This window comes from Oryctolagus cuniculus, chromosome 18, assembly GCF_964237555.1.
Source record: "Oryctolagus cuniculus chromosome 18, mOryCun1.1, whole genome shotgun sequence".
Taxonomy (NCBI): Eukaryota; Metazoa; Chordata; class Mammalia; order Lagomorpha; family Leporidae; genus Oryctolagus; species Oryctolagus cuniculus.
Genome location: NC_091449.1, coordinates 143241 through 170850, shown reverse-complemented (window position 1 = coordinate 170850; position 27610 = coordinate 143241). Strand labels below are relative to the sequence as shown.

The window sequence follows — 27610 nt, the reverse complement described above, 5'->3', positions numbered from 1 at the left end:
ACGCACTGCCCCCTTAAATCTTGCTGCTAGGGGCCGCGCTGTGGCTTAGCAGATGAGGCCGCCGCCTGCAGAGCCAGCATCCCAAGTGGGCACTGGTTTGAGTCCGGGCTGCTCCACTTCTGATCCAGCTCTCTGCTATGGCCTGGGAAAGCAGTAGAAGATAGCCCAAGTCCTTAGGCCCCTGCACCCACGTGGGAGACCAGGAAGAAGCTCCTGGCTCCAGGCTTCGGTTCAGCTCAGCTACTGTCACTGCGGCCATCTGGGGAGTGGACTAGCGGATGGAAGACCTTTCTGTCTCTGCCTCTCTCTGTCTAACGCTACCGCTACCTCTCAAATAAATACATAAATAAATAAAATCTTTAAAACAAAAAACCCCTCGCCCCAAGCCGCATAGCTAGGATTTGAGCATCGGGCTCTGAGCTAAAGCTCCTTTGCCTCATTTCCTGCCATTCCCATTAAGTATTCTCTATTGTGTTTGCGGCTAGGGTGGCTTCCAGGAACTTCCGTCTAGCCTCAGGCCTGGTGTGGACTCCAGGACCCTTAGTCGCACCTGGGGGACAGCAGCGAGACTACATTTCCCAGAGCTCCGTGCGGCAAGACGGTCGTTGCCATGGAGATTGGAAGAGGGCCGCCTACTGCTCGGGAAGTCAGGAGGGAACTACATCACCCAGAAGGCTCTGCGCGTACGTCCGCAGCGTGCATTGGGCCAATGGGAGTTGGGGAGACTCGACTTCCGGCGCCCGAGACTGTCACTTTGCTGCCCGGCGTCGAGCCGCACGGGCGTTTGGGAGCGGGTCGCGTGGCTCCGGGTTCTTATTTCCAGGAGGTTCTGGAGACCCGAGGTGAGGTGGGTGAGGAAGGCGTGGGCGGAGGGCCTTCTTTGTGCCCGCGCCTGTTCACGCGTAGGGACCACGGGCTGATGCCTCCCCCTGCCCCCCAGCCTCGGCCTCCGTGTTGCACGGGTGACCGTGTGGGGCGGTGGGCCGCGCCCCGCGCCCCTTGCTCTCTAGCCCCTGCTGCAGCCCGCAGTCAGCTCCCTGAGTACTCGACTGACTGGGGAGCTGAGCAGCGAGAGGCTGGGACCGGCGTCCCCGGGCCGTCCGCTTCTCTGCCACACCCCGGCTGCAGGTTCCGATGGCGGCGGCGGCGCTAAGCGACCTGCTACCGGTGAGTAGGAGGACTCCTTCCATGGAAACGAGCCCTTCCTGGGAGAAGGACATGGCCCAGCGGCTTGCCCTTCCTCTGTCGCTGCCCTGGGCATTCCGAACTCCGGTGTCCAGCCTCGTGCGCACGTGCGGCCCTCCCTGCTGACGCCGGGGGAAGGTCCGGCACGTGCAGGAGTGGGGGAGGGATGAGCATTCCTGAGGTGGAGCGCAGGGAGTGGAGATTTGTGGATCTGGTAAGTGTCCGGGGAGTTGGAACTTGATCCTGAGGGCATCGGAACCGTGGAAAGAAGGCTTCGGATAGAAATTGGGCGCTCGGGATTTTTTTTAAAGATTTATTTATTTATTTATTTGAAAGGGCAGCGTGAAAGAGAGAGGGAGAGGCAGAGAGAGGGGTCTTCCATCCACTGGTTCACTCCCTGTTAGGAAACTGACGCAGTTGGCCGCATGGCCCAGCTGCCTGAGCCAGGCTCCACCCCCATCCTAATGGGATTGGCTGCTCCTGCTTCCCTGCCCGCCCTCAGGCAAAGTTTTAAAAGGGCCTGTTCCTGAACACGTGCTCTCTTGCCCCTTCTCTCCTGCTCGCTCTCTCCGGTTCCTCTCTCCAGCCTCCTCCTCTGGTCTCTTGGCTCTGCTCTCCTCTCTCCTCTTCTCTGCTTTATCTTCTCTCCTTGCTAGCTCTTCTCTCTCTCTCTCTCTTACAGTCTCCCTCCCTTTTTTCCTTCGCCGCCCCTTCACTCCGGTCTGCAGGATGTCCCTCAATAAACCCTTTCCCTTACTCCGGTGTCTGGTGTGCTTTGCAATGGCTAACATTAAGATATAACACTCCCCAAATGGCCACAGTGGCCAGAGCTGGGCCAGGCAGAAGCCAGGAGCTTTTTCCCGGTCTCCCATGTGGCTGCAGAGGCCCAAGTACTTCGGCCATCTACTGCTGTCCCGGGCCATAGCAGGGAGCTGGGTCAGAAGTGGAGCAGCCGGGACTAGAACCAGCGCCCATATGGGATGTCAGCACTGCATGAGGAGGCTTAACCCTCTACGCCAGCCACAGTGACACTCGGGATTTTAAAAACATCCAACTGGTGGCTGGGTACAGACATGCAGGGGGGAGTCGGTCTGAAGGAAGGAGCTACTGCCGCAGTCCAGCTGAGCTGTGGTGGCGCCAAGATGGGGCAGTAGTAACGGGAAAGGTGACTTAATTCCGGGTAGATCTGATGTATCAGGAATGGGGTGTGAGCTAGTGTTGTGTTTGGAGAAACGACCTGTAGAATGGAGCTGCTGTAGACAACCAAGATTTGGAAGGGAAAACAGGTTCCTTCAGGGAAATAGCAGGATTCTGCAGTGTTGCAGAGTCAAGGACCGCAAGGTGTAGATGTCTAATGGACAGGGTCCTGCTGTCCTTGGCCAAAGCAGGACCTGGGAGTTGGGTGGGGGAGGACTCGGCCAGGTTTGGGCAGTTCTGGCTTGCGGGGACCTGGCGCTGTGCAGGGAAGAGTCTGGCAGGGGCAGAGGGAGGGGAGGCCGGGGGAGGCCAAGGAAAGGAAGCAGTCGGCACCACTGTGAGGAGAGGAGGGGATTAACTTCCTGAGTGTCCACCAGGTCCTTGGGGTCATTCCACGGGGGCACCCGGGGCATCTTCCAGATCCTCAGGCTGGAGGGTCAGCCTTGAAATGTGTGGCGAGCCCAGGGGGAGGGTCCCAGCGATGGGCATGTCCGCGGGGGTCTGCAGCTGGGAACGACACAGGCGCAAGCCCAGGAGGGGCATCTGGGATGGGTGGAGTGCCTGCTTGTGCTGGGGCTGCCCTTGGATGGTCCTGGGGCTTAGCTTGCTTGGTAAAGTGACCACTGCAGAGGCTGAGGAGGCACCCGTGGCCTGGACAGGGATGGGGGAGGGGAGGGACATGTCAGGTAAAGACAGGCCTGGGGCAGAACTTGAGGAAGGAGGAGACGTGTCTGAGACCATCAGAGGAGGTGGCTGTTGGGATGGAAAGTTGGGTGCTGGGTCACAGAGCCTTACCTCAGACTGTCTCCTCCTACCCACTGTTGCAGGGCCTGATGGCGTTCGAGGACGTGGCCGTGTACTTCTCCCAGGAGGAGTGGGGGCTCCTGGACGCAGTCCAGAGGGCCCTGTATCGTCATGTGATGCTGGAGAATTTCGCACTTGTGGCCTCACTGGGTAAGGCCATGGAAGCATAGCTGGTGCCAGGTTGGCCCCGCAGGCCTGCCTTCTCACCTCCCTAGGGGCCCAGGAGCAGACTCACCTGCCAGGGGCCTCTGAGGTAGGGCTTGGGGCCAGGAAGTCTGCAATCTGATTGGCTCACCCCTCCCCATTAGCTCTGGTGGCTGGCTGTGGTCTCCGTGCCTGGGCTCAGTGCACTCCTTTTCCCACTGCGGCCACAGTTGCTCCTGGGGAGTGTGGACTGGTCCTGTGAGCCCCTGTGATCGGACCTTCGGGTTTTCCTGACGCGGAGACGGCATCATCTTGTCAGGAAGCCCTGACCCCAGCTGTCTGTGGGGAGGTAAACGGCTCCTTTGCTTCCCTTCTCACACAGGGCTGTCTGCTTCCCCACCTCATGTGGTCATCCAGCTTCAGCGTGGTGAGGAGCCCTGGGTTCCCAGTGGGCTGGACATGACCTCAGCCAGGAACGGACACAGAAGACCCAGCCTCAGTGAGTTCGGGCTCAGGGTGGGGTGAGCTTGGGACTGGTGGCAAGCGTGTTTCCCCGTTCAGGCTACCCAGACATAGCCTTCTTTCCTGCCTCCCATTCTGAGCTTCTGGAGGTGGTAGACTTGGTTGCCCTTAAAAGGAGAACTCCTGGGGCCAGCATTGTGGCATAGCGAGTTAGGTCGTTGCCTGCGGTGTCGGCATCTTATCGGTGCCAGTTCGTGTCCCTGCTACTCCATTTCTGATCCAGCTCCCTGCTAATGGCCAGGGAAAAGCAGCAGAAGATAGCCTGAGTAACTTGGGCCCCTGCTACCCACATGGGAGACTAGGATGGAACTCCTGGCTCCTGGCTTGGGCCTGGCCCAGCCCTTGTTATTGAGGCCATCAGGGGAATGAACCAGCAGATGGAAGGTCTCTCTCTTTCTGTAGTTCTTTCAAATAATTTTTTTTTAAAGGAGAGCCTCAAGGGGACAGGAGCTGGGTTGACACAGGGCACTTCCAGGCTGTGTAGGACCCGCTCCAAGTCCTGCCCTCAGCTCAGACTCTGCCTGTCTGGCTGTCACATTTGTTGGGTCATTCCCCCTCCCCTTCATTCATGTACTCCAGTGTTCCTGAGCACTCACCATGGCCACACCCACTCTCGGCAGCCGCACACAACCACACAACCACAGCCTTGACCAGAGTGCTTTAGGTTCTTTGTGGTGCTGATGCTGGGGACAGAGCATCTTGTGAACAGGATTCGTGAGTAAAACATGGAAATCAGTGCAAGAAGCAAAAGCAGGCCTGGGAGTGTGCCGTTGCAGGGTGTGTGTGGGAGACTGACACAGCGTCCCTCACCGTCACATTCTAGGTGTCTTGACCAGGGGGCGGTCCCCGATACTGTAAATGCCATACTTGTTCTTTTTTCTTTTTTTTTTTTATATAGATTTCTTTTTTTTTTTTTTTTTTTTTTTGACAGGCAGAGTGGACAGTGAGAGAGAGACAGAGAGAAAGGTCTTCCTTTGCCGTTGGTTCACCCTCCAATGGCCGCCGCGGCCGGCGCACCGCGCTGATCCGAAGCCAGGAGCCAGGTGCTTCTCCTGGTCTCCCATGGGGTGCAGGGCCCAAGGACTTGGGCCATCCTCCACTGCACTCCCTGGCCACAGCAGAGAGCTGGCCTGGAAGAGGGGCAACCGGGATAGAATCCGGTGCCCCGACCGGGACTAGAACCCGGTGTGCCGGCGCCGCAAGGTGGAGGATTAGCCTAGTGAGTCACGGTGCCGGCCTTTTTATATAGATTTCATTCATTTATTTGAGAGGTAGAGTTACAGACAGTGAGAGGGAGAGACAGAAAGGTCTTCCTTCTGTTGGTTCACTCCCCAAATAGCTGCAACAGCTGAAGCTGAGAAAATCCGAAGCCAGGATCCAGGAGCTTCTTCCAGGTCTCCCATGCAGGTGCAGGGCCTAAGCACTTGGGCCATCTTCTACTGCTTTCCCAGGCCACAGCAGAGAGCTGGATTGGAAAAGGAGCAGCCGGGACTAGAATCAACGCCCATATGGGATGCTGGCGCGGCAGGTGGAGGATTAACCTACTGTGCCACCGCGCCGGCCCGTCCACACTTGTTAAGACAGATGCTTCCCACTCCAGCAGGACCAACCTAGAGCTCTGCTTTCCTCCCTCCCCTTCTATACCCAGTCTCTGGGAGCTTCCCGCCCCCTCCTCGTCTGCCCACTCAGACAACCACCTTTTGTCTGCCTTCAGGTTCCCGGCGCCTGGCGGAGAGCAGAGATGTTTCTGGAAAAGCAGCGTCGCCAGCAGCCTTCCTGGACAGCTCCTCTGGGAACTCTGCTAGTGTCCTCCCTACTGCTGCTGCCTGCCACGCTGCCGAACACCTGGAGGGACGACGAGCTGCCCCCCTGTCTCAGGAGAGGAAACCCACGGGCGTGTCGGTGATCTACTGGGAGAGGCTTCTGCTAGGCTCCGGCAGTGGCGAGGGGAGTGTCAGCCTGCGACTGACTTCAGCCCTGAGGGCCCCTGAAGGCAGCCCGTCCACGGCGAAGGCCCTCACGGCCAGCGCCACACCAGCGAAGCCGCCGAGGGCCTCCGAACGGCAGAAGGCATGCACGCGGGAAGGCTCCGGGAGAACCTTCGCAGGTGTCCCAGACCTCGATGCTGTGCGTGCTAGAGGGGAACGCAGGGTGGTGGGTGCAGCTTGGCACGAGCTTCGGAGGCTCCCGAGTGGCCAGGACCCCCCAGCCTGGAATGAGCTGGGCGAGGCCCTCCACACCGGCTCCGGTGCCCTCCCTGGAGACAAGCCTTTTGAATGCCGTGCGTGCAGCAAAGTGTTCGTGAAGAGTTCAGACCTTCTCAAGCACCTGCGTACACATACCGGGGAGCGGCCCTACGAGTGTGCCCAGTGCGGCAAGGCCTTCAGCCAGACATCCCACCTGACACAGCATCAGCGCATCCACAGTGGTGAGACGCCCTACGCGTGCCCAGCGTGCGGCAAGGCCTTCCGGCACAGCTCCTCCCTGGTGCGGCACCAGCGCATCCACACGGCCGAGAAGTCCTTCCGCTGCAGCGAGTGCGGCAAGGCCTTCAGCCACGGCTCCAACCTCAGCCAACACCGCAAGATCCACGCAGGCGGACGGCCCTATGCCTGCGCGCAGTGTGGCCGCCGCTTCTGCCGCAACTCGCACCTGATCCAGCACGAGCGCACACACACGGGCGAGAAGCCCTACGCGTGCGCACTGTGCGGCGCTGCCTTCAGCCAGGGCTCCTCACTCTTCAAGCATCAGCGTGTGCACACCGGCGAGAAGCCCTTCTCCTGCGGCCAGTGCGGCCGGGCCTTCAGCCACAGCTCCAACCTGACGCAGCACCAGCTGCTGCACACTGGCGAGCGGCCCTTCCGCTGCGGAGACTGCGGCAAGGCCTTTGCCAAGGGCGCTGTGCTGCTCAGCCACCGGCGCATCCACACCGGGGAGAAGCCCTTTGTGTGTACGCAGTGCGGCCGCGCCTTCCGCGAACGCCCAGCCCTCTTCCACCACCAGAGGATCCACACGGGCGAGAAGGCCGCGCGGCGGCCCAGGGGCGGCCTGCGCGCCCAGGCCAGGCCTCCTCCGGGGGTGTCGTCTGACAGTGTATCCAGGAAAGAAGCTGAGGCCACTCCCTCCTCGGGCCCCCCCGCCGCTCCAAAGCCAGCTGAGACCTGAGGGCGCAGCACCAGTCTGCCCTGTGAATCCCTTCCGTGCCTAGTTGGCAAATGTCCTCTGCAAATCCACCGTGGAAAGAAGCCTTGCACACATGAGCCTGGGGTGAGAGAGACTCTGGCTGTAGATCCTTTTTCACGCTGTGAGAGGACTTGTCATTCTGGCCACAGGTCACACCTCCATCTCCAGGGAGGTCATTCTGCTGAAACTTCAAGGCCGTGCACCTGGCCGCTGGGGCTTTGGAGGGGAGACTGCAGTCAGAGCCCTGCTTCATGGTGCCGCTGCAGACATTATGACTGGATGCTAAGGTAAGGAGGGGATGCCAGCACAGAGAAGGGGCAACCCAGAGGAATTTCTGACACTTCCACACAAACACTGAGCAGGAAATCGGGGATATTCCTCTCGGGCCTCTGTTCATCCAAGGCTCCCTGGGGGCCAGCCCAGGAGACAGGAGGCCCCAGGGGAATGCAGGTCGGGGGCAAGCCTGGTGCAAGGAGCTGGGCTCTGAGCCTTGGCTTCCTCCTCTGAGAAGGAGATGTGAGCTCACCAAGCGTATTGGCAGACACCCTGCTGGGTAGGCTGCTATTAAGGGCCAAACGTGTTTGCTGCAGCCCCTGTTGACTTCTGGGCATCTCCTCCTAACAGCCCTGGGAGGTGGCTGCTGTGGCTGTGTATCTCCAATTCCAAGAGGAGGAAACAGGCACAGAGAAGGGAGGGGAGGAGCCTAAGTGGACTGGCCCAGCATCTGGAAGCCTCGTCCCCCACTCCTTGAGTCTGCCAGGTATGAGACCCTGGCCTGGCTCCCCACAGACTCAACAGAGGTGGAGGCCCGCGAGGGGACATGTGACTCTTCGGCATTGGAAAGGCAAATCCAGAATGACGGCTTCAGTAGCGCTGATGCACATTTTCATGCGTGCGTCTGTGATGGACAAGCCCTTATCCTACCTCTTGTTGCCAAAGTCAGTGTTACGAGGAACCTTGACATCCAAGGTGTTGATTGCAGCCTCGGAGGAGACAAGGTAAAGCTGCTCATCACTGCTGGGTTTGGTGGCCACGTGCCCATCTGTGCTCCCAGCTGAACTGGAAGATGGACGGAGCTGCACAAGGAGGACGTGCCGTTACCTAAGACCCTGTGCAATACCCCTCTGGGATGCCCCCGTGTAAGGCTTCCAGATTAGGGAACAGAAGAATGGAGTAGGGTCCAGGTTGCTTCCTGTGGCCTTTAGCTCACCAAGCCCCATCCCAACTTGGGGCCTCACCTCCAGGGAAGGTAATGGTTTTACTGGACAAAAATCTAGCATTTACAACGGGGAATGGAGGTAAGTTGTAATTTCTTGCAGCAGCATGGAAATCTGTAGCTTCCTCTCTGAACTCCAGGGTTTGGTCCAGATTCTCACAAGAATTCAAAGAGGCTCTCTGATAAATATCTGTTGTTAAAGATTTCTGTGAACAGTAATAGTCTGTAGCCCGTTACACTCTAATACAATGCAGATAATATTAAATGAATGTATGCAGATATGCCATCCGGGTGTTGTTACAGACATTTGGGTCCCTTCAAGAGGCCTGATGAGGGACTGGGGCACCTGCATCTGATGGCCAGCATGTGGTGCGACCAGGAGACCTGGGTGGAGCATGCAGACTGGGGCTCCCCCCAGGCAGCAGCTCTGCTAGGAGATGAGCCTTTGTGGATCTAAGCCACGGGGGAGTGGTAGGTGGGGAAGCCAAAACAAGGCTGTGTACCACCTGCTGCTGGGGTGGAGTGGGCATGACCACATGCAGTGACCTGCCAAAGCTGAGGCCAGCCTAGCGGGGGCTTCACTGCCGTCACCTCCAAGACTTTGCAGCCATTTCCCATAGGGAAATCCAGCACAGATATGTATTTGGTCCGCTGGGACCAAATTAATCATCTGCCCCTTGCGCCACAGAAGTTCATGCAAGGTAGGCTTCTCACGACTCTGCAAAGGCAGGTCCTCCAAGCCAGGCCTCCTAATAGCCTGCAGGCCCTGAACCACGGTCCACCTTTCTTGCACATTCAGTCTGCAGAGTTGTGAAATGCAGACAGATTCCCTGTCCTGCCCGACAGAGGACTTTTCTGGGGAGTCTGGGAGTCAGGAGAACAAGGGGGGACCCGGAGTCACATGGGACTCTCACACAGGCCTTGACCAGAAGCTCCAGAGCCGTTTCTGAGCCCTCAGGCTGAGCGCGATGCCGTGTACGCCTTCCCCACCAGCCTGCCTCCATCGAGCTACTTCCCACCTGTGCTTTTGCCACTGATGGCAGCTGGGCTCCTCCACTGTCCAGATCTGCCCAGGCCCCAACCTGGGCTCCATCCTCCTGTGGCTTGTCCTCTCCTTTCCCTATCCCAACCTCTCTAGTCAGGTTGGGCTAGCTGCTCTGCTCTTAATCCTGAAGTAGCCCTGATGGTAAAAGTGTTCCTAAGTTTTCTGCGCCAAAATGTTGAACAAAGGCTGGGTGTTTGGCTTAGCAGTAAAGACACACATAGATGCCCTTAAATTAGAGTACCTGGGTTCAATTCCTGATTCCAGCTTCCTGCTGATATCCTGAGAGGTGGCAGTGATGGCTCCAACAGTTGAGGTACTGCGATCCAGGGGAGAGACCTGGACTGCGTTCCCAGCTCCCAGCTTCATCTCAAGCCATGACTATAGTAGGCATTTCAGGAGCGAGCCAGCAGATGGGGTCTCTCTCTCTCTCTGCCTCCCTCCTTCCCTGTCTCTCCTCCTCTCCTCTATCTCTCAAATAAATTAATTTTAAAAAGTGTTGGACCAGAGACATGCATCTCCCTTGGCTTGGAAATCCTCTGAAACCACAGAGATGTGTTAGTAAGAAGGTGGTGAGGGACCAGTGTTGAGGTGCAGCAGGTTAAACCTCTGCCTGTGACGCAGGCATCCCATATGGGTGCTGGTTCGAGAACTGACTACTCTGCTTCTGATCCACCTGCTAACATGCCTGGGAAAGTGGTGGGAAGTGCAAGATGGCTCTAGTACTTGGGCCCCAAGACCCAGGTGGTAGGCCCAGAAGCAGCTCCTGGCTCCTAGCTTCATCCTGGCCCGGCCCTGGCTGTTGCAGCCACTTGGGGAGTGAACCAGCAGATGGAAGATCTCTGTCTCCTCCTTTCTCTCTGGCTATCAAATAATAAATAAAAAGAGAATCTTTAAAAAAGTGGGAAAAGGCTGGCGCCGTGGCTCACTAGGCTAATCCTCTGCCTTGCGGCACCGGCACACCAGGTTCTAGTCCCGGTTGGGGCGCCGGATTCTGTCCCGGTTGCCCCTCTTCCAGGCCAGCTCTCTGCTATGGCCAGGGAGTGCAGTGGAGGATGGCGCAAGTGCTTGGGCCCTGCACCCCATGGGAGACCAGGATAAGTACCTGGCTCCTGGCTTCGGATCAGTGCGGTGCGCCAGCCGCGGTGGCCATTGGAGGGTGAACCAACGGCAAAGGAAGACCATTCTCTCTGTCTCTCTCTCACTGTCCACTCTGCCTGTCAAAAAAAAAAAAATTAAAAAAGTGGGAAAAGAGGAGTTAATGGTAATAACACTTCGGGGGAACTGAGTTAGTACTGGAGGTAATGAGAGGTCCACCAGGCTAAGCCTGCAGAACATCAGAGGGCATGAGAACTAACAGCCCAGGGAGAGACCTATAACAAAGTTGCCTGGGGAAGACGATTATTGGAGAAACCATTAAAGCCCTAGCACTGGGGGTCCGCATTGTGGCACAGCTGGTTAAGCTGCCGCCTGTGATGCTGACATCCCATATGAGTTCCACTCCAATGCAGCTCCCTGCTAATGCATCTGGAAGACAGACGGATTACTTGGCCCCTGCTACCTACGTGGAGACCTGGATGGAGTTCCAAACTCCTGGCTTTGGCCTGATCTTCGCAGGCATTTGAGGGGGTGAATCAGTGGATGGAAGCGGTCTCTATATGTATCTTCCTCTCTCTAATTCTACCTTTCACTTTAAAAAAAAAATTTTTTTTTTTTGAGTGGCAGAGAGAGAGAAAGGTCTTACATCTGCTGGTTCATTCTTTAGATGGCCGCAATGGCCGGAGCTGAGCCAATCCGAAGCCAGGAGTTTCTGGGTCTCCCACGCAGGCGCAGGGGCCCAAGGACTTGGGCCATTTTCTACTGCTTTTCCAGGCCACAGCAGAGAGCTGGCTCCAAATGGAGCAGTTGGGACTCGAACCAGCATCCATGTAGGATACTGGCACTGCAGGAGGCAGCTTTACTCACTACTCCACAACACCCTAACTGCCTTTGAAATAAATTATGTGGGGCCGGTGCTATGGCACACTAGGTTAATCCTCTGCCTGTGGCACCGGCATCCTATATGGGCGCCAGTTCTAGTCCCTGCTGCTCCTCTTCCAGTCCAGCTCTCTGCTGTGGCCTGGGAAAGCAGTAGAAGATGCCCCAAGTCCTTGGGCCTCTGTACCCACATGGGAGACCAGGAAGAAGCTCATGGCTCCTCGCTTCGGATCACTGCAGCTCCGGCCATGGCAGCCATTTCGAGGAGTGAACCAATGGAAGGAAGACCTTTCTCTAACTCTGTCAAATAAATAAAAATCTTTTTTTTTTTAAATAATGTTTTTAAAAGCCCCAGCACTTTCCCACCCTGGTAGATGGTGAATCATTTCTAGGTAATCTACACTGTCTTAAAGGAGAAGACCTAGCAGCACAACCTGAGGAAGCCATTGTTTAGCTCAGAGTTTAACGCCCACATGTTCAGAGCTACCACTGCTCTTCATCCAGGGCAGGCAGGCTCGCAGGAATTCCCAAGCATCAGAAGAAACCAGGGGGCTGGCGCTGTGGTGCAGCTGGTTAAGCCACCAGGCCTGCAGTGCTCGCATCCCATATGGGTGCCAACTGCTCCACTTTCGACCCAGCTCCCTGCTAACGCGCCTCGGAAAGCAGCAGAAGATGGCCCAACTGTTTGGGCCACCCACATGGGAGACCCGGATGAAACTCCTGACTCCTGGCTTTGGCCTGGCCCTTGTGCCCATTTGGGGAATGAGTGAGTAGATGGAAGATCACTCTCTAGTTCTGGCTTTCTAATAAATAAATCTTAAAACAGGGGCTGGCTTCCCATTCGGGTGCTGGGTTGTGCCTCGGCTGCTGCACTTCCAATCCAACTCGCCACCAATGGCCTGGGAAAAGCAGCAGATGGGCAAGTGTTTGGGCCCCCACCACCTACATGTGAGACCTGGGTGAAGCTCCTGGCTTCCATTTGGCCCAGACAAATGCAATTTAGGATTTTTTTTTTTTTTTTTTTTTTTTTTTTTTTTTTGACAGAGTGGACAGAGAGAGAGACAGAGAGAAAGGTCTTCCTTTTGCTGTTGGTTCACCCTCCAGTGGCCACCACGGCCGGCGCACGGCGCTGATCCGAAGCCAGGAGCCAGGTACTTATCCTGGTCTCCCATGGGGTGCAGGGCCCAAGCACTTGCGCCATCCTCCTCTGCACTTCTGGGCCACAGCAGAGAGCTGGCCTGGAAGAGGGGCAACCGGGACAGAATCCGGAGCCCTGACCGGGACTAGAACCCGGTGTGCCGGCGCCGCTAGGCGGAGGATTAGCCTAGTGAGCCGCGGCGCCGGCCAACAATTTAGGATTGAATTAGGTGTGTGGGAGCCCATTTGAGCTCCCACAGATCTACGGAACAGTAACACTGCCCATTGGGAGAAATTAAATACAGGTCACCCTGTGTGGTAAGACGTCGAACACCTCCATCTTGCTTTTCGGTGCTGATGTCTAAAGGCATGTAAGAGGGTAGTTATGAGAATTACCTTTTCAATAGATGGGTGCCCACCCGAGTGCCCTGTATTTCCGCAGGGGGCTTAACCGAGGGCCCCAGAGCCTTCCTCGCGGGATTAGTACCCCGGGGTGGCCAAGAAAGCCCACGGGTCAGGCCAGTCTTCCCTGCACCTCCCAGGATCACTGGCGGTCAATATCGCTCCAACTGCACCACGGAGCCGCTACTTCCGGCCTCTGCACAGGGCCGGCCCACGCCTTCTGTTGCCGTGGAAACAGCTGGAGGCCGGCGGATGTGCTCCAGCTGTTGCCTAGGGGACGGTTGGCCGCCGGGGCGGTCCTCGGCGGAGCTCCGCCTCAGATTGGCCGAAAGATCTTACGCCCCGCCCCTCCCCTCTGCCCAATAGGAACTAGACCCGCTGTGCACATGCGCAGGCTCCTAGCGCGCTGTCCGCCCAGGTAGTGGGTGAGTCCTGTGGCCGGAGGGGAGGGGGCCGTCAAATCCACGCCACGGCGGATTCCTCTAAGAGCAAAGGAGCGCCCCTCCGTCGTGAGAAGCCGGGGTCGTGCCTGCCCTTGCTCCTTGGGGCTCATGGGAAACGTAGTCCGAAGGGCGTGGCGATGCGCTCGGCGCAGGCGCGGGGCGGGCCTGGGCGGTGTCGTCAGGGCAACGCGCGGGGGAGCTGGCGCATCCCGCGGAGGCTGGCGGGGCGGCGGCGCGTCACTTCCGGAAGTGGCCTCGCGGCGCCGGGCGACGGCGTAGAGCGCGAGCCTGGCGGGGCGAGCCGCGGCGAGGCCTTTTCCGCCCCTTGGGGCGTGGAGTCGCCTTCCGGAACCCGGCCCGCCCTGTCGTCCTTCTCAGGAGCTCTGGTCCCCCAACCGCCGGGTCTGCACAGGTCTCTGCTCCCTCCCGGTGCCCAGGCCCTGCCACACCTGCCCTGTCCCTTCGTTGTTTGGGGGACAGACGCGGAGGTCCGAGGCCTCTGGACAGGCCGGCGTCAGGCCTGCTCCGTCGGGTCTGACAGGTCCCGTGAGGACGTCTCACAGCGGACCCCCTTCCCCAGCCCACGACTCCACGCAGCCTGTGGTTGTTAGGTCCACGGGCCCAGGCGGTAGGAGGAGCGCCCGTCCGGAGAGCGCACCCAGGCCTCCAGCCCCTCCGGGTGTTCCCGCTCCGTCAGATGTCGCAGACTGGGTGCAGGTGTGCCCCGGCACAGCCCTCCCTGGCTCGCCTCTGCCTGCTGCTTACTGGGTCAGGGCCCCAGCTGCGGGACTGCGCACGCCCCTCGCTCCCGCGGCTTCGCAGGGTGACCCCGGAAGCCTCTGCTGCGTCCTCGCTCCCCTCCTAGCCATCATCTCCCGGCAGTCTCGGTTGCCCTGTGGACACCTTGCCTCCCAGCATTTGTCCCTAGATTCTGCTCTCGGTTCGCGTCAGCCGTCAGCTCCCATGACCCTGTACCTCACCTGCCCCTGGCCTCTGCCCCGAGGCTGGGCCCAGGAGCTGCTACCCTGATCTCTCCCTTTTCTGTAGGTCCCTCTCGGCGGCTCCAAGAAGACACCCTGCGACAAGATGCCATCCCCACTGGGTGCCCCGCCCCTGTCCCTCGCGAACCCTGACACCGCGCGTGAGGAGCCTGAGGCTGCACGCCTGCGCTTCCGGGGCTTCTGCTACCGGGAGGTGGCGGGTCCCCGAGAGGCCCTGGCCCGGCTCCGAGAGCTGTGTCGCCAGTGGCTGCAGCCGGATGTGCACTCCAAGGAGCAGATGCTGGAGCTGCTGGTGCTGGAGCAGCTCCTGGGCGCGCTGCCCCCCGAGATCCAGGCCTGGGTGCAGGCTCAGCGACCAGGCAGCCCCGAGGAGGCTGTGGCCCTGGTTGAGGGGCTGCAGCGTGACCCTGGGCAGCTGCTGGGCTGGGTGAGTGTGGCTGGCAGCCGCCCCTCGGAGCGGCAGATCGAGGCTGGAGCCCCTGTGACTTGCCTCTTCTCCTCAGATCACAGCCCACGTCCTGAAGCAGGAGCTGCTCCCTGCAGCCCAGAAGACAGAGGAGTCCTCGGGGAGCCCCCGCCCCTCAGGGACAGTGGAGCCCCCTGGGGCGGCCCTTGGGGAGGGTCCGCAGGACGCCAGGATGCAGAGGTCTGCCCAGCTCAGCCACAGTGTGAAGGAGGAGCCTGATGCCGATGGGCAGGAGCTGGGTGAGGGGGGGCCACCCAGGGCCAGGGGCCTCCTTGAGGGAGCGTGCACTTCCCTGGCCAGGGCAGGGGTCTCAGGAGTGGTTGCGCCAAGGCTGGGACCCCTGGAAGGAGTGTAGGTTCCCCAGCTGGGTGAGGACCCTAGAGGGACTGCAGGATCTCTAGGAGGCGAGCGTCAGGGGCTGACTGCCCCTGTGTCCCACAGCGGAAGAGGGCCAGGTCACAGCCGTGACACAGCGCCTCTTGTCGTGGCTCACGTGGGCGGCCCCTGACACCCCTTCCTGTCTGTCCCACGTCCCAGCACCCCACAGCACCCTGCTTCCAGCCCAGTCCCCTAAGGGGCACCTTGGACATGGAGAACAAGCCTCCACATCCAGGATTCAGGTGAGCAGCTCCGCCCCGGAAGGAGAGTGCAGGCCCAGGTGCAGGCGGGCGTGGCCTGCTCCTGCCTTCTGCTCTCCCAGGTCCTCAGCCAGTGGTCCAGGTGCAGGGGGGCGTGGCCTGCTCCTGCCCTCTGCTCTCCCAGGTTCTCAGCCAGTGGTCCAGGTGCAGGTGGGCGTGGCCTGCTCCTGCCCTCTGCTCTCCCAGGTTCTCAGCCAGTGGTCCAGGTGCAGGCGGGCGTGGCCTGCTCCTGCTCTCTGCTCTCCCAGGTCCTCAGCCAGTGGCCCAGGTGCAGGCGGGCGTGGCCTGCTCCTGCCCTCTGCTCTCCCAGGTCCTCAGCCAGTGGCCCAGGTGCAGGCGGGCGTGGCCTGCTCCTGCCCTCTGCTCTCCCAGGTCCTCAGCCAGTGGCCCAGGTGCAGGTGGGCGTGGCCTGCTCCTGCAGACTGCTCTCCCAGGTCCTCAGCCAGTGGCCCAGGTGCAGGTGGGCGTGGCCTGCTCCTGCCCTCTGCTCTCCCAGGTTCTCAGCCAGTGGCCCAGGTGCAGGCGGGCGTGGCCTGCTCCTGCCTTCTGCTCTCCCAGGTTCTCAGCCAGTGGTCCAGGTGCAGGTGAGCGTGGCCTGCTCCTGCCCTCTGCTCTCCCAGGTTCTCAGCCAGTGGTCCAGGTGCAGGTGGGCGTGGCCCGCTCCTGCCCTCTGCTCTCCCAGGTTCTCAGCCAGTGGCCCAGGTGCAGGCGGGCGTGGCCCGCTCCTGCCCTCTGCTCTCCCAGGTTCTCAGCCAGTGGCCCAGGTGCAGGCGGGCGTGGCCCGCTCCTGCCCTCTGCTCTCCCAGGTTCTCAGCCAGTGGCCCAGGTGCAGGCGGGCGTGGCCTGCTCCTGCCCTCTGCTCTCCCAGGTTCTCAGCCAGTGGCCCAGGTGCAGGCGGGCGTGGCCTGCTCCTGCCCTCTGCTCTCCCAGGTCCTCAGCCAGTGGTCCAGGTGCAGGCGGGCGTGGCCTGCTCCTGCCCTCTGCTCTCCCAGGTCCTCAGCCAGTGGTCCAGGTGCAGGGGGGCGTGGCCTGCTCCTGCCCTCTGCTCTCCCAGGTCCTCAGCCAGTGGTCCAGGTGCAGGGGGGCGTGGCCTGCTCCTGCCTTCTGCTCTCCCAGGTTCTCAGCCAGTGGTCCAGGTTAAGGCGGGCGTGGCCTGCTCCTGCCCTCTGCTCTCCCAGGTCCTCAGCCAGTGGTCCAGGTGCAGGTGGGCGTGGCCTGCTCCTGCCCTCTGCTCTCCCAGGTCCTCAGCCAGTGGCCCAGGTGCAGGCGGGCGTGGCCTGCTCCTGCCCTCTGCTCTCTCAGGTTCTCAGCCAGTGGCCCAGGTGCAGGCGGGCGTGGCCTGCTCCTGCCCTCTGCTCTCTCAGGTTCTCAGCCAGTGGTCCAGGTGCAGGCGGGCGTGGCCTGCTCCTGCCTCTGCTCTCCCAGGTCCTCAGCCAGTGGCCCAGGTGCAGGTGGGCGTGGCCTGCTCCTGCCTTCTGCTCTCCCAGGTCCTCAGCCAGTGGTCCAGGTGCAGGCGGGCGTGGCCTGCTCCTGCCCTCTGCTCTCTCAGGTTCTCAGCCAGTGGCCCAGGTGCAGGCGGGCGTGGCCTGCTCCTGCCCTCTGCTCTCTCAGGTTCTCAGCCAGTGGTCCAGGTGCAGGCGGGCGTGGCCTGCTCCTGCCTCTGCTCTCCCAGGTCCTCAGCCAGTGGTCCAGGTGCAGGTGGGCGTGGCCTGCTCCTGCCTTCTGCTCTCCCAGGTCCTCAGCCAGTGGTCCAGGTGCAGGCGGGCGTGGCCTGCTCCTGCCCTCTGCTCTCCCAGGTTCTCAGCCAGTGGCCCAGGTGCAGGCGGGCGTGGCCTGCTCCTGCCCTCTGCTCTCCCAGGTCCTCAGCCAGTGGTCCAGGTGCAGGTGGGCGTGGCCTGCTCCTGCCCTCTGCTCTCCCCGGTTCTCAGCCAGTGGCTCTTGTGCTGTTTGCTGCCCAGAAGTCAGGAGCAGCAGAACCCCCATTCCCCCCCACCCCAGTCCTAGAAGTAAAGAGGCGAGCACTGTGGAGGGTTCAGGCCTCAGCCCAGGGAAGCCCAGTTGAGTGGCTGGGACTGGTAGGCGTGGCTTCCTCAGCTCTGGAGAAGCCAGTCAGGAGGTCTGCGGCTCAGGGCTGGCACCCGGGGATTTGAATGTGCAGGTACAGGGGGCAGGGGACGTGGCAACCAGCTGCAACCTGACTCCCACACACCTGAGATCACAGTGGAGACATACGACTTGGGAGACCTGAGTCCTCTCTCTCCAGGGGCTGGCCTGTGAGCTCAGCTCTAGGCCTGTGCAACCTCAAGCTCTTGGATTCTGGAGATGGTCGTGGGGCCTTGTCCTCCCCCAGCTCCTCTGCTCTGAGCTGTTGCACCTAGGCGTCCCCAGCAGGGTTGCTGCTGACTTGGAGGCTGTGAAGGGCCTCCCCGTGGCCTGCTGGCAGTCAGCAGTGTGAAGTGGGCTGAGCAGGCGGCCCCTGCACAGCATCTGTGCGTCTGGACAGCACCCTCCCCGCCGGGGGTGAGCAGAGGCTGCTGCCTCTGAGCCTGCTCCAGTTTCTCCAGAATTATTTTTGTCAACCCAGCAGGTCCCAGGGTGATAGGAGTTGGGACCTGCAGAAAAGCGGACCTCCTGGGGAGGAAGTCCCACTGCTCGGTGAAGGCAGTGCAGGTGCCCCCAAGCTCACTCGGTCCAGGCCCCGGCCAAAGCTGCGCACAGGAGCCGGCAGCACTGACCCCTGCACCGCCTCTGCCCCCACTGTCACTCCTCTCCCGTGAGGCCCAGGGTGCCTTGTTGCGCCTCCTAATCTGGGCCTCCAGGAAGGACGTTCCTGTAGCCAGAGCTGTGACTGGATCTGTGGCCGTCCCCTGGCCTTTTGCTCTCCCTCAGCACCCACTGTCCAGGGCACAATGGCCACGTTCCCTGCCAGGCCTCCCCAGGGCCCACCCGCAGTTTCAGTGTGTTGAGCCAGAATGTGGGGTGGAGCAGCGGAGGGGGCGGGGGCTGCTGGGCGATAAGCATGTCGCCGGCACCCACAAGTACCCATCCGACTTCTCCTTTTGCTTGCCTGGTAACGAGTGAGGACGTGGTGACGGGCAGCGTCCCTGCAGGAGTGGGGGCTGCTGGGTGATAAGCATGTCGCCAGCGCCCAGAAGTACCCATCCGACTTCTCCTGCTTGCCTGGTAACGAGTGAGGACGTGGGGGTAGGTGGGCAGGACGTGCCCGTGGTGACGGGCAGCGTCCCTGCAGGAGTGGGGGCTGCTGGACCCTCTGCAGAAGGAGCTGTACTGGGATGTGATGCTGGAGAAGTACGGCACTGTGGTCTCGCTGGGTGAGGAACGCCCCTGCCCTCCCCGCCCCCGCCTCCCCCCCCTGCCTGGCGGTGCATCCGCAGTGCAGCCATTTGCTGTGCCCTGTTGTGTCCTCCCTCCTTCCAAAGGGGCACCCACGTCACCAGAGCCCCCTCCCCTCCCAACCCTCCCTCGGGCCAGCCCATCGCCCAGTGCCTGACCAGCCCCTACCCTGCACCGGCAGGATTACCGCCTCCCCAGCCTGGGCCGCAGCACCTGGAGTCAGAGGTCCGTGGAAGCCACCGCCCAGGTGAGCAGTCCTGCCTGCAGGAGGGGAGGAGCTTGTGCCACTCCACAGGTCTGGAGGAGAGGTAAGCCCACATCACAGGTGCCAGGGCTCACCCGGCTCTGCCCGTTTCTCCTTCCCTTAGCCAGTGAGAGTCAGAGCCTCCGTGAGGATCCGCCTGGCTGCCCAGAGGCCCAGCTGCCCCAGGGCCCGTCCGGGGCCACCACATCTACCCAGTTCTCTGGGCCCAGCCCAGGGACACCCCCCGCATGCCCCCCACCCACAGCCCCAGGAGCCAGCGTAGAGCCAGGTGCTCCTCAGAGGAAGCCCTACACGTGCGAGCAGTGTGGCCGCAGCTTCGACTGGAAGTCGGTGTTTGTCATCCACCACCGGTCACACGCCAGCGAGCAGAGCACAGAGAAGCTGCCTCAGGTGCCCCGGGAGCCCACTGCCCCACGCCTCCTGCGGCGCACTCTCACCGGTCCCCGGAGCTACGCGTGTGAGGAGTGTGGACGCAGCTTCAGCTGGAAGTCGCAGCTGGTCATCCATCGCAAGAACCATGCTGGCCAGCGGCGCCATGTCTGTGGTGACTGTGGCCGTGGCTTTGACTGGAAGTCACAGCTGGTCATGCACAGGAAGAGCCACCGGCAGGAGGTCCCCTGAGCCATGCAAAAGGTTGGCCCTGCCTTGGGGGCCTCAGAGTCCACTGGGCCTAGCTGCAGCTCCCAGCACCAGCTGCCCATCCTGTCTGCCTCAGCGTGGGAGACTCTGGAGTCAGCAGGGCCACCAGAGGAACCCAGGGTCCCAAAAGGGTTCCCTCCCCCACGATCAACCTTTCCTGAAAGGCCGTCTGGGTGTGAGGGAAAAACCTGCTCCCTGCCTTCCGGGGTGAGGCCTGGGTTGGACTCAGTGGCTGCCAGTGACCATGTAGTTAGTGCAGGCTCCCCACCTGTGTGGTGGCCTGGGCCCGGCAGTGCACAGTATGACTTTCCTGTTAGACCCCGTCTTGTTGCCTGTCCAGCTCCCGGAGGGTGCCCATACCCAAAGCCAGCACTGTGTGGTCAGGGCTTTGTTGGGCTTCTCTCTGGCTCTGATCCTGCCTCCTCCTCTTAGGACATTGGTAGTTACATTGAGGCCCTACCTGGCATCTCATAGTGATCCCCCATCTCAAGACTCTTAAGCTTAACCGTACCTGCAGAGTCTCTTTGGCAGTGTGAAACACTTGTCAGAGGACTGGGTGGGGATCTTCAGGGGCTGTTTCAGGAAAGCTCCATGGATGAGAACTGGCAGAGACTGAAGACACGCGGTAAATCCAGGATCATACCAAGTGCAGTTTATATGGGGGACTTAGGGACAAAAGCATGTTCTTGGGCAGCAGGCAGCCAGAAAACATTAATTTCCACACAGCAGAAAAATCTTCATCGACAACGTAGCCTGTGTCTATGGCATGCACCTGCACTTTTCCAAGAAATGCTGATGTTGTAAGAGATGATCCGTTAGAAAACAGATAGGTTATCTTTACTTTTTAGGCCACAGGGCCTGGGATGACCGTGGCTGGCAGGCAGCCAGAAAACACGACTCTCCACTCAGCAGAAAATGGCTTCATAGGTGGGTAGGCTGTGGTTAACTGGAATGCACCGGACTTTTCCAGTAAATATTGACATTGTAAGAGGCATTGCATCAGATAACAGGCAGGTTATCTTAACTCTGTTTAGCCCACAGGGCTTGGGGTGCGCTCCAGGGTTGCCAAGAGGGCATGCTAGCAGGTACTGGGGATGGCAGAGCAGTACCCACAGGCTCAAGTCCAGGCCCTCACCCCAGCAGCGAGAGCTGAGGTGTGAAAGGCACCATATGCTAGACCACGTGGAAGGCTAGAGACAGGAAGCGCTGGGCTGAGGGAGTGGACAGCTTTTAAATGAGGTTTTTCATATTTGAGTGTAGTTTGTTAGCTTAGAACAACTTGGAATATATAAGAGAAGAAAGATGAAGAGGACCGTAATGCTAGTGTGTCTAGCAGTGCTCGTTCCAGGTTTCACGTTTACAGATATCTGAGTATAACGTTTCTTAGGAGGCTGTGTTCTTCCAAGTCATGCTCTTTTCACTCCCTCATTCTCCAATGCTATTAAAATTTTAGCATGTTTTTAAGTGCTTAGATGAATTCCATTTTCTGTATGAGACTGTCATTTATTAAAAAAAAAAAAAAAAAGGAAAAAAGGGAGGGGAAGAGACAGAAAGGTCTTCCACTGCTGGTTCACTCTCCAAATAGCCGCAAAAGCCAGAGTTATCTGATCCGAAGCCCAGAGCCAGGAGCTTCTTCCAGGTCTCCCACATGGTCCAAGCACTTGGGCCATCTTCTGTTGCTTTCCCAGGTCATCAGCAGAGAGCTGGATCGGAAGAGCAGCAGCTAGGACTGGAACTGGTGCCCTTATGGGATGCTGGCACCACAGGTGGAGGCTTAACCTGCTCCACAGCAGCGGCCCTGCACTGTTTCTTCCAAGCCCCTGTGGTGTGTCAGTGTTGTGATAAATAGCTCAGTTTAGGAGCCAGAGCTGGGCATGGACACTACACACTCCAATGCAGGACACAGGCATCTTTTGTTATGTTATTGTGAGTTTTTGTTTGTTTGTTTGTTTACTTATCTGACAGTTACAAAGAAAGGGAGAGACAGAGCAAGCTTCCATACACTGGTTCACTCCCCAAGTGACTGCAACAGCCGGGGCTGGGCCAGACTAAAGCCAGGAGCCTGGAGCTTCCTCTGGGTCTCCCATGTCGATGCGAGGACCCAAGTACCTGAGCCATCATCTGCCTGCCTAGGGCATTGACTCAGACCAGCACTCCTGGGATGCCAGTGTCACAAGCAACAGCTTAAAACTGTTGTACCATGCCAGCCTGTCTCCTAGAGTTTAAGTAAGAAAGGAAACCCTAACAGCTCCTTTATTGTTTTTAAAATGTTGTTACTAACTGCTTGAAAGAGTTTCGATCTGCTGATTCGCTCCCCAAATGCCTGCAGTAGCCAGGGCTAAGCCTGGCTGAAGCTAGGAACCAGGGACTCCAACCAGGTCTCCCATGTGGGTGGGGGTGGCCCAAGCACTGCAGCCATCACCTGCTGCCTCTCAGGATGTATCAGCAGGAAGCTGGATCAGCAGCAGAGCAGCTGGGACACAGGCCAGCACTCTGACAGGGAGTGTAGTCTTCCCAGCAGAGACGTAATCCACTGAGCCACAGCCCCCACCTCCAACCAGAAGGTTTCCTTCCTTCCTTCCTTCCTTCCTTCCTTCCTTCCTTCCTTCCCTCCCTCCCTCCCTCCCTCCCTCCCTGTCTTTTTTTCTGTCTTTCTTTCTGTCTTTTTCTTTCTTTTTTTCTCTTTCTGTCTTTCTTTTTTTCTGTCTTTCTTTCTGATTCATTTACTTATTTGAGAGACAAATAGGTCTTCCATCTGCTGGCTCACTCCCCAAATGATTGCAACAGCCAGAGCTGCGCTGATCTGAAGCCAGGAGCCTGCAGCGCTGCAGACCAGGACTTTAACCCGCTATGCCAGAGCGCCGCCCCTGAGAATGTATTTTCAAAAGAATGACTACAGTACTTCCTATGGAAAGAAGTGATAGGCAGGGACAGGCATTTGGTACAGCATTTAGGACAAGACACGTGCTTATGTACCAGAGTGCCTGGTTCAAGGCCTGGGTCTGCTGTCAATTCAGTCTTCCCAGTAGACATCCTGGGAAGCAATAGGTGATGGCTCAAGTGAGGGGGTCTCTGCCATCCGTGCGTTCCCGGACCCTGGTTCCAGCAGGGTCTTTGCTATACTAAAGTGTTTTCCACTAATTTTACATGCATACGTATTTATAAGGAAATGTGAATTTGGTGGATTTATTCTATTGGTATAAAGGCATCTGATATTTTAGATGTACCCGTGTTTATAAAAATGTAGAGCACAATTATGCTGGAAGTCTCAAATAATATTTTTTCCTATTTTATACTCATGGAAGAGAGAAACTAAAGAGAGGACAATAGTGAGAAATGTTGGTGTGCTTTTCTAAGCATTTAAAACAGAATTGCCAAACAAAATCCTAAGTATGTTTACATACTGTTAAGGCAGGATTCTTGTAACGATCTCAGATCAGTTCTAAGTGGGCTGGGTTTGCAGTCTGTGTAGTGCACGTCCTGGTGTTCCTGTGTTCTTGGTGAAATGCACAGGGGTGAGCCCTGGCTGACTGCTTAGTGCATTATAAAGAGAGAGTGAAGGCATGTAGCACAGGGTCACCTGACTGCCTGTTTTTTTGGCTTAGATCAATATTTGAAGTAGAAGTTTTATTAAAGTGTGTTTGTGTTGTAGCTGGTGTTTGTATTGTGTTTATGAACATGTACAGTCCAAAAATATTTTCATTATACATGAAATTCAACTTTCCAAATAAAAGCCCAACTTAACGTACTATAAAAAAAAAAAAGCAGCTCTCACTGTTGCAGGTATTTGAGGAGTGATCAGTGGATGAGCAATCTCTGTCTCTGTTCCTTTCAAATAATTAGTAACCTTTAGTGACAGTCTGCATGTATCACAGCACGGAACACACCAAACCCGGCACTTACGAGCTGTGGCCAGTGCTCATGGGTCATAATGCAGTATAAGGAGTCTGTCTTACCCCAGTTCCCCCAAGGCTAACTTACAGATCAAATCATAATTTTTTTCATGTATGTAATCCAGTAAATGATTCTAAAATCTAAAGAATTGCTAAGAGAAGACAGTATGGTGCATGAGTGAACAAGTAGATCTATACAAGAACAGATCTTTTGGTCTGTGAAAATGACTCAGTCAGTAAAGGCAAGGTGGACTTTCATAAAAGATTAGAACACTTGGCTTCCCACAGAGTAGAATCGATTCTCACCTCACACATGCTCAAAAATACATTCCAGATTTATTAAAGAATAGGGTGGACCCGCACTGTGGCTTGAGAGGTAGGTGATTCTAGGGACTTGCCTTAGTCACACTGTAAGTGGCTACCTCTTGGGCTGGCAATGTGGCATGGTGGGTTAAGCCACTGCCTGCATAGCAACATCCAATATGGCGGTCAGTTTCAGTCCGAGCTGCCCCACTTCTGATCCAGCTCCTTGCTAATGTGCCTGGAGAAGCACTGGAAGAGTTCTCTAACTGCCTTTTTTTTTTTTTTTTTTTTTTGACAGGCAGAGTGGACAGTGTGAGAGAGAGACAGAGAGAAAGGTCTTCCTTTTGCCGTTGGTTCACCCTCCAATGGCCGCCGCGGCCGGCGCGCTGCGGCCAGTGAACTGCGCTGATCCGATGGCAGGAGCCAGGAGCCAGGTGCTTTTCCTGGTTTCCCATGGGGTGCAGGGCCCAAGCACTTGGGCCATCCTCCACTGCACTCCCTGGCCTCAGCAGAGAGCTGGCCTGGAAGAGGGGCAACCGGGACAGAATCCGGCGCCCCGACCGGGACTAGAACCCGGTGTGCCGGCGCCGCTAGGCGGAGGATTAGCCTAGTGAGCCGCGGCGCCGGCCTCTAACTGCCTTTTAAATAAAATAAATCTTAAAAAAAATGGCTACCTCTCTGTTGCAAATTCTGGGACCCAAAGACCCAGGTTTGAATTCCCACTTTCCCCTAATCTCCAGAAAATCAGGATACTTTTTTTATCTGTATTTATTTTTATTTTGACAGGCAGAATTGGACAGTGAGAGACAGAAAGGTCTTCCTTTTTCCATTGGTTCACCCCCCAAATGGCTGCTACAGCCGGCGCTGCACCGATCTGAAGCCAGGAGCCAGGTGTAGGGCCCAAGCACTTGGGGCATTCTCCACTGCCTTCCCGGGCCACAGCAGAGAGCTGGACTGGAAGAGGAGCAACCAGGACAGAATCCAGTGCCCCGACTGGGACTAAAACCTCGGGGTGCTGGCAGTGCAAGCAGAGGATTAGCATAGTGAGCCACGGCGCCGGCAGGATACTTTTTTTTTAATATAAACATTTATGTTATTTGAAAGACAGAGTCACAGAGTGAGTGAAAGACAGAGATACCTTCCTTCTGCTGGTTAACTTCCCAGCAGAAACTGGCAGGGCTGGGCCAGACCAAAGCCAGCAACCAGAACTCCAGTCAGGTCTCACACAGGTGAGGGAGGCTCAAGCACTTAGGCCATTCTCCACTGCTTTTCCCGGGTGCATTTCAGGGAGCTGGATTGGAAGTGGAGCAGCTTGGACTCAAACCGACACTCATGGGTTGCTGGGTGTTGCAGGTTGTGGCTCAACCTGATGCGCCACAATGCCGGCCCAAGGTACTTTTTAATAAAAGATTGATATATTTATTTGAAATAATTACAGAGAGGGGCCAGCACCTGCAGTGCTGGCATCCCATATGGGCGCCAGTTCGAGTCCTGGCTGCTCCACTTCAGATCCAGCTCTCTGCTATGGCCTGAGAAAGCAGTAGAAGATGGCCCAAGTGCTTGGGACTCTGCACCCGCGTGGGAGACCTGGAGGAGACTCCTGGCTCTTGGCTCCGGATCGGTGCAGCTCCGGCCAGTGTGGCCAGTTGGGGAGTGAACCAGCAGATGGGGGACACCTCTTTCTCTCTCTCTCTCTGCCTCTCCTTTTCTCTCTGTGTAACTATGACCTTCAAATAAATAAATAAATTTTTAAAAGAAAATTACAGAGAGAGGGAGAGACAGAGAAAGATCTTCTATCTGCTGGTCCGTTCCCCAGGTAGCTGCAACAGCGAGGGCTGGAGTAGGCAGGAGCCAGGAGCTTCATCCAGATCTTCATGTGGTGGCAGGGACCCAAACACTTGGGCCACTAGCAGGGAGCTGGATCAGAAGTGAGGCAGCCATCCCACTCCTTGGAATTTGCCCAAAGGAAATTAAATTGGCAAATAAAAGAGCTGTCTGCACCTCAATGTTTATTGCAGCTCAATTCACAATAGCTAAGACATGGAATCAACCTAAATGCCCATCAACAGTAGACTGGGTAAAGAAATTATGGGACATGTACTCTATAGAATACTATATAGCAGTAAAAAAAAAAAAAAAACTGAAATCCAGTCATTGGCAATGAAATGGAGGAATCTGGAAAACATGCTGAATGAAATAAGCCAATCCCAAAGGGACAAGTATCATAAGTTCTCCCTGATCGGTGACAACTAACTGAGCACCTAAAAGGAAACCTGTAGAAGTGAAACGGACACTATGAGAAACAGTGACTTGATCAGCCCTTTTGCCGACTGTCGAGGAACACTTACTACTTTATTCCTTTTAGTATTTTTTTTTTTTTGTTCTACTTAATACTATTGATTGAACTCTTTAACACACAATTATTCTTAGGTGTTTAAATTTAACTGAAAAGTCATCCCTGTTAAATATAAGAGTGGGAATAAGAGAGGGAGGAGATGTACAGTTTGGCACATGCTCAATCTTACTTGCCCCAAACGGTAGAGTTAGAAACGTGCCAGGGAATTCCAATTCAATCCCATCAAACTGGCATGTGCCAATGCCATCTTACTAAAGTGATCAGTTTCAGTTTATAATTGATCATAACTATAGGATTAAGTGTCAAAACGATTACATAAATAAGACCAGTGTCTGCTAATACTAACTGATAGAATTAAAAAGGAGAGAACAATCCAACATGGGAAGCGGGATACACAGCAGACTCATGGAATGGCAAATGCCCTGAACAGCACTCTGGCCTCAGAATCAGCCCTTAAGGCATTCGGATCCAGGTAAAAAGCCTGTGAGAGTTTCTCAGGCATGGAAAGCCAAGACACTCTGGCAAAAAAAAAAAACCACCAACCAAACAAACAAACAAAAAAACACAAACCCTAAGTGAATGATCTCTGTGAGTGAGATTCCAGTGGAAAGAACAGGGCCATCAAAGAAGGAGGTACCTTCCTCTGAAGGGAGGAAGAAATTCCACTTTGACGATGGCCTTGTCTAAATAAGATCAGAGTTGGCGAACTCGAGAGGCTTCCATAGCCTTGGCAGCTCATGACAAGAGCCTAGAGCGACTACTGACATCATAAATAAGAGTGTCAATTGTTAAATCAACAACAGGCGTCACTGTGCCCTTATTCCTCATGTAGGATCTCTGTCCTTAATGTGTTGTACTATGTGAATTAACAGTATAACTTGTACTCAAACAGTACTTTACACTTTGTGTATCTGTGTGAGTACAAGCTGTTGAAATCTTTACTTAGTATATACTAAATTGATCTGTACATAAAGATAATTGAAAATGAATCTTAATGAAGAATGGGATGGGAGAGGGAGTGGGAGATGGGATGGTTGTGGGTGGGAGGGAGGTTATAGGGGGAAATCCGCTATAATCCAAAAGTTGTACTTGGTAAATTTATATTTATTAAATAAAAGTTAAAAAAAGAAGTGGGGCAGTGGGGATGCAAACCAGTGCCCTAAGGGATGCTGTCATCACAGGCAGCGGTTTTACCCACTATACCACAACACCAGCCCCTAAAAGTCCTTTATTTATGTATTTTTATCTGAAAGGCACAGCAACAGTGAGAGAAACAAAGTGAGGAGCCAGCATGTGGACCAGCGAGTTAAACTGCTGCCTGTGATGCTGGCATCCCTTATCAGAGCACTGGTGCAAATCCAGCTCCCTATTAATACGCCTGGAACAGCAGTGGAGGATGGCCCAAGTGAAGTGCTTGGGCCCCTGCAGCCACATGGGAGACCT

General features: G+C 56.8%; 2 protein-coding genes and 1 long non-coding RNA gene across 8 annotated transcripts; 2 read left to right on the top strand and 1 right to left on the bottom strand.

Moving 5' to 3' along the window:
- The first annotated feature begins 723 nt into the window (after window positions 1–723).
- Window positions 724–8537, top strand: LOC100354992 (zinc finger protein 324A). Of its 2 annotated transcripts, none has more exons than XM_070063353.1 (4): window positions 724–842; window positions 3210–3336; window positions 3713–3829; window positions 5567–8537. In XM_070063353.1, the coding sequence occupies exons 2-4, from the start codon at window positions 3216–3218 to the stop codon at window positions 7015–7017; spliced, it is 1689 nt and encodes a 562-aa protein (XP_069919454.1). In that variant the 5' UTR covers window positions 724–842; window positions 3210–3215; the 3' UTR covers window positions 7018–8537. The 2 variants fall into 2 exon arrangements, with proteins under 2 accessions (XP_069919454.1, XP_008247246.2); XM_008249024.4 differs by having other exon boundaries at window positions 730–1167.
- LOC127489603 (uncharacterized) lies at window positions 5091–5663 on the bottom strand. Its single transcript, XR_007917540.2, has 2 exons — window positions 5550–5663; window positions 5091–5317 (listed from the first exon to the last, which is right to left on the bottom strand). It is a non-coding gene; the product is annotated as an uncharacterized lncRNA (long non-coding RNA).
- A 4591-nt stretch (window positions 8538–13128) lies between the features above and the next one.
- ZNF446 (zinc finger protein 446) lies at window positions 13129–27284 on the top strand. Of its 5 annotated transcripts, none has more exons than XM_070063371.1 (7): window positions 13129–13234; window positions 14300–14680; window positions 14757–14958; window positions 15257–15339; window positions 18608–18689; window positions 18893–18958; window positions 19080–23266. In XM_070063371.1, the coding sequence occupies exons 2-7, from the start codon at window positions 14339–14341 to the stop codon at window positions 19595–19597; spliced, it is 1293 nt and encodes a 430-aa protein (XP_069919472.1). In that variant the 5' UTR covers window positions 13129–13234; window positions 14300–14338; the 3' UTR covers window positions 19598–23266. The 5 variants fall into 5 exon arrangements, with proteins under 5 accessions (XP_069919472.1, XP_069919474.1, XP_069919475.1 ...); XM_070063374.1 differs by lacking the exons at window positions 13129–13234; window positions 19080–23266 and adding exons at window positions 13490–13664; window positions 24110–27284 and having other exon boundaries at window positions 18893–19019; XM_070063370.1 differs by lacking the exon at window positions 13129–13234 and adding an exon at window positions 13501–13664.
- Window positions 27285–27610: the final 326 nt, after the last annotated feature.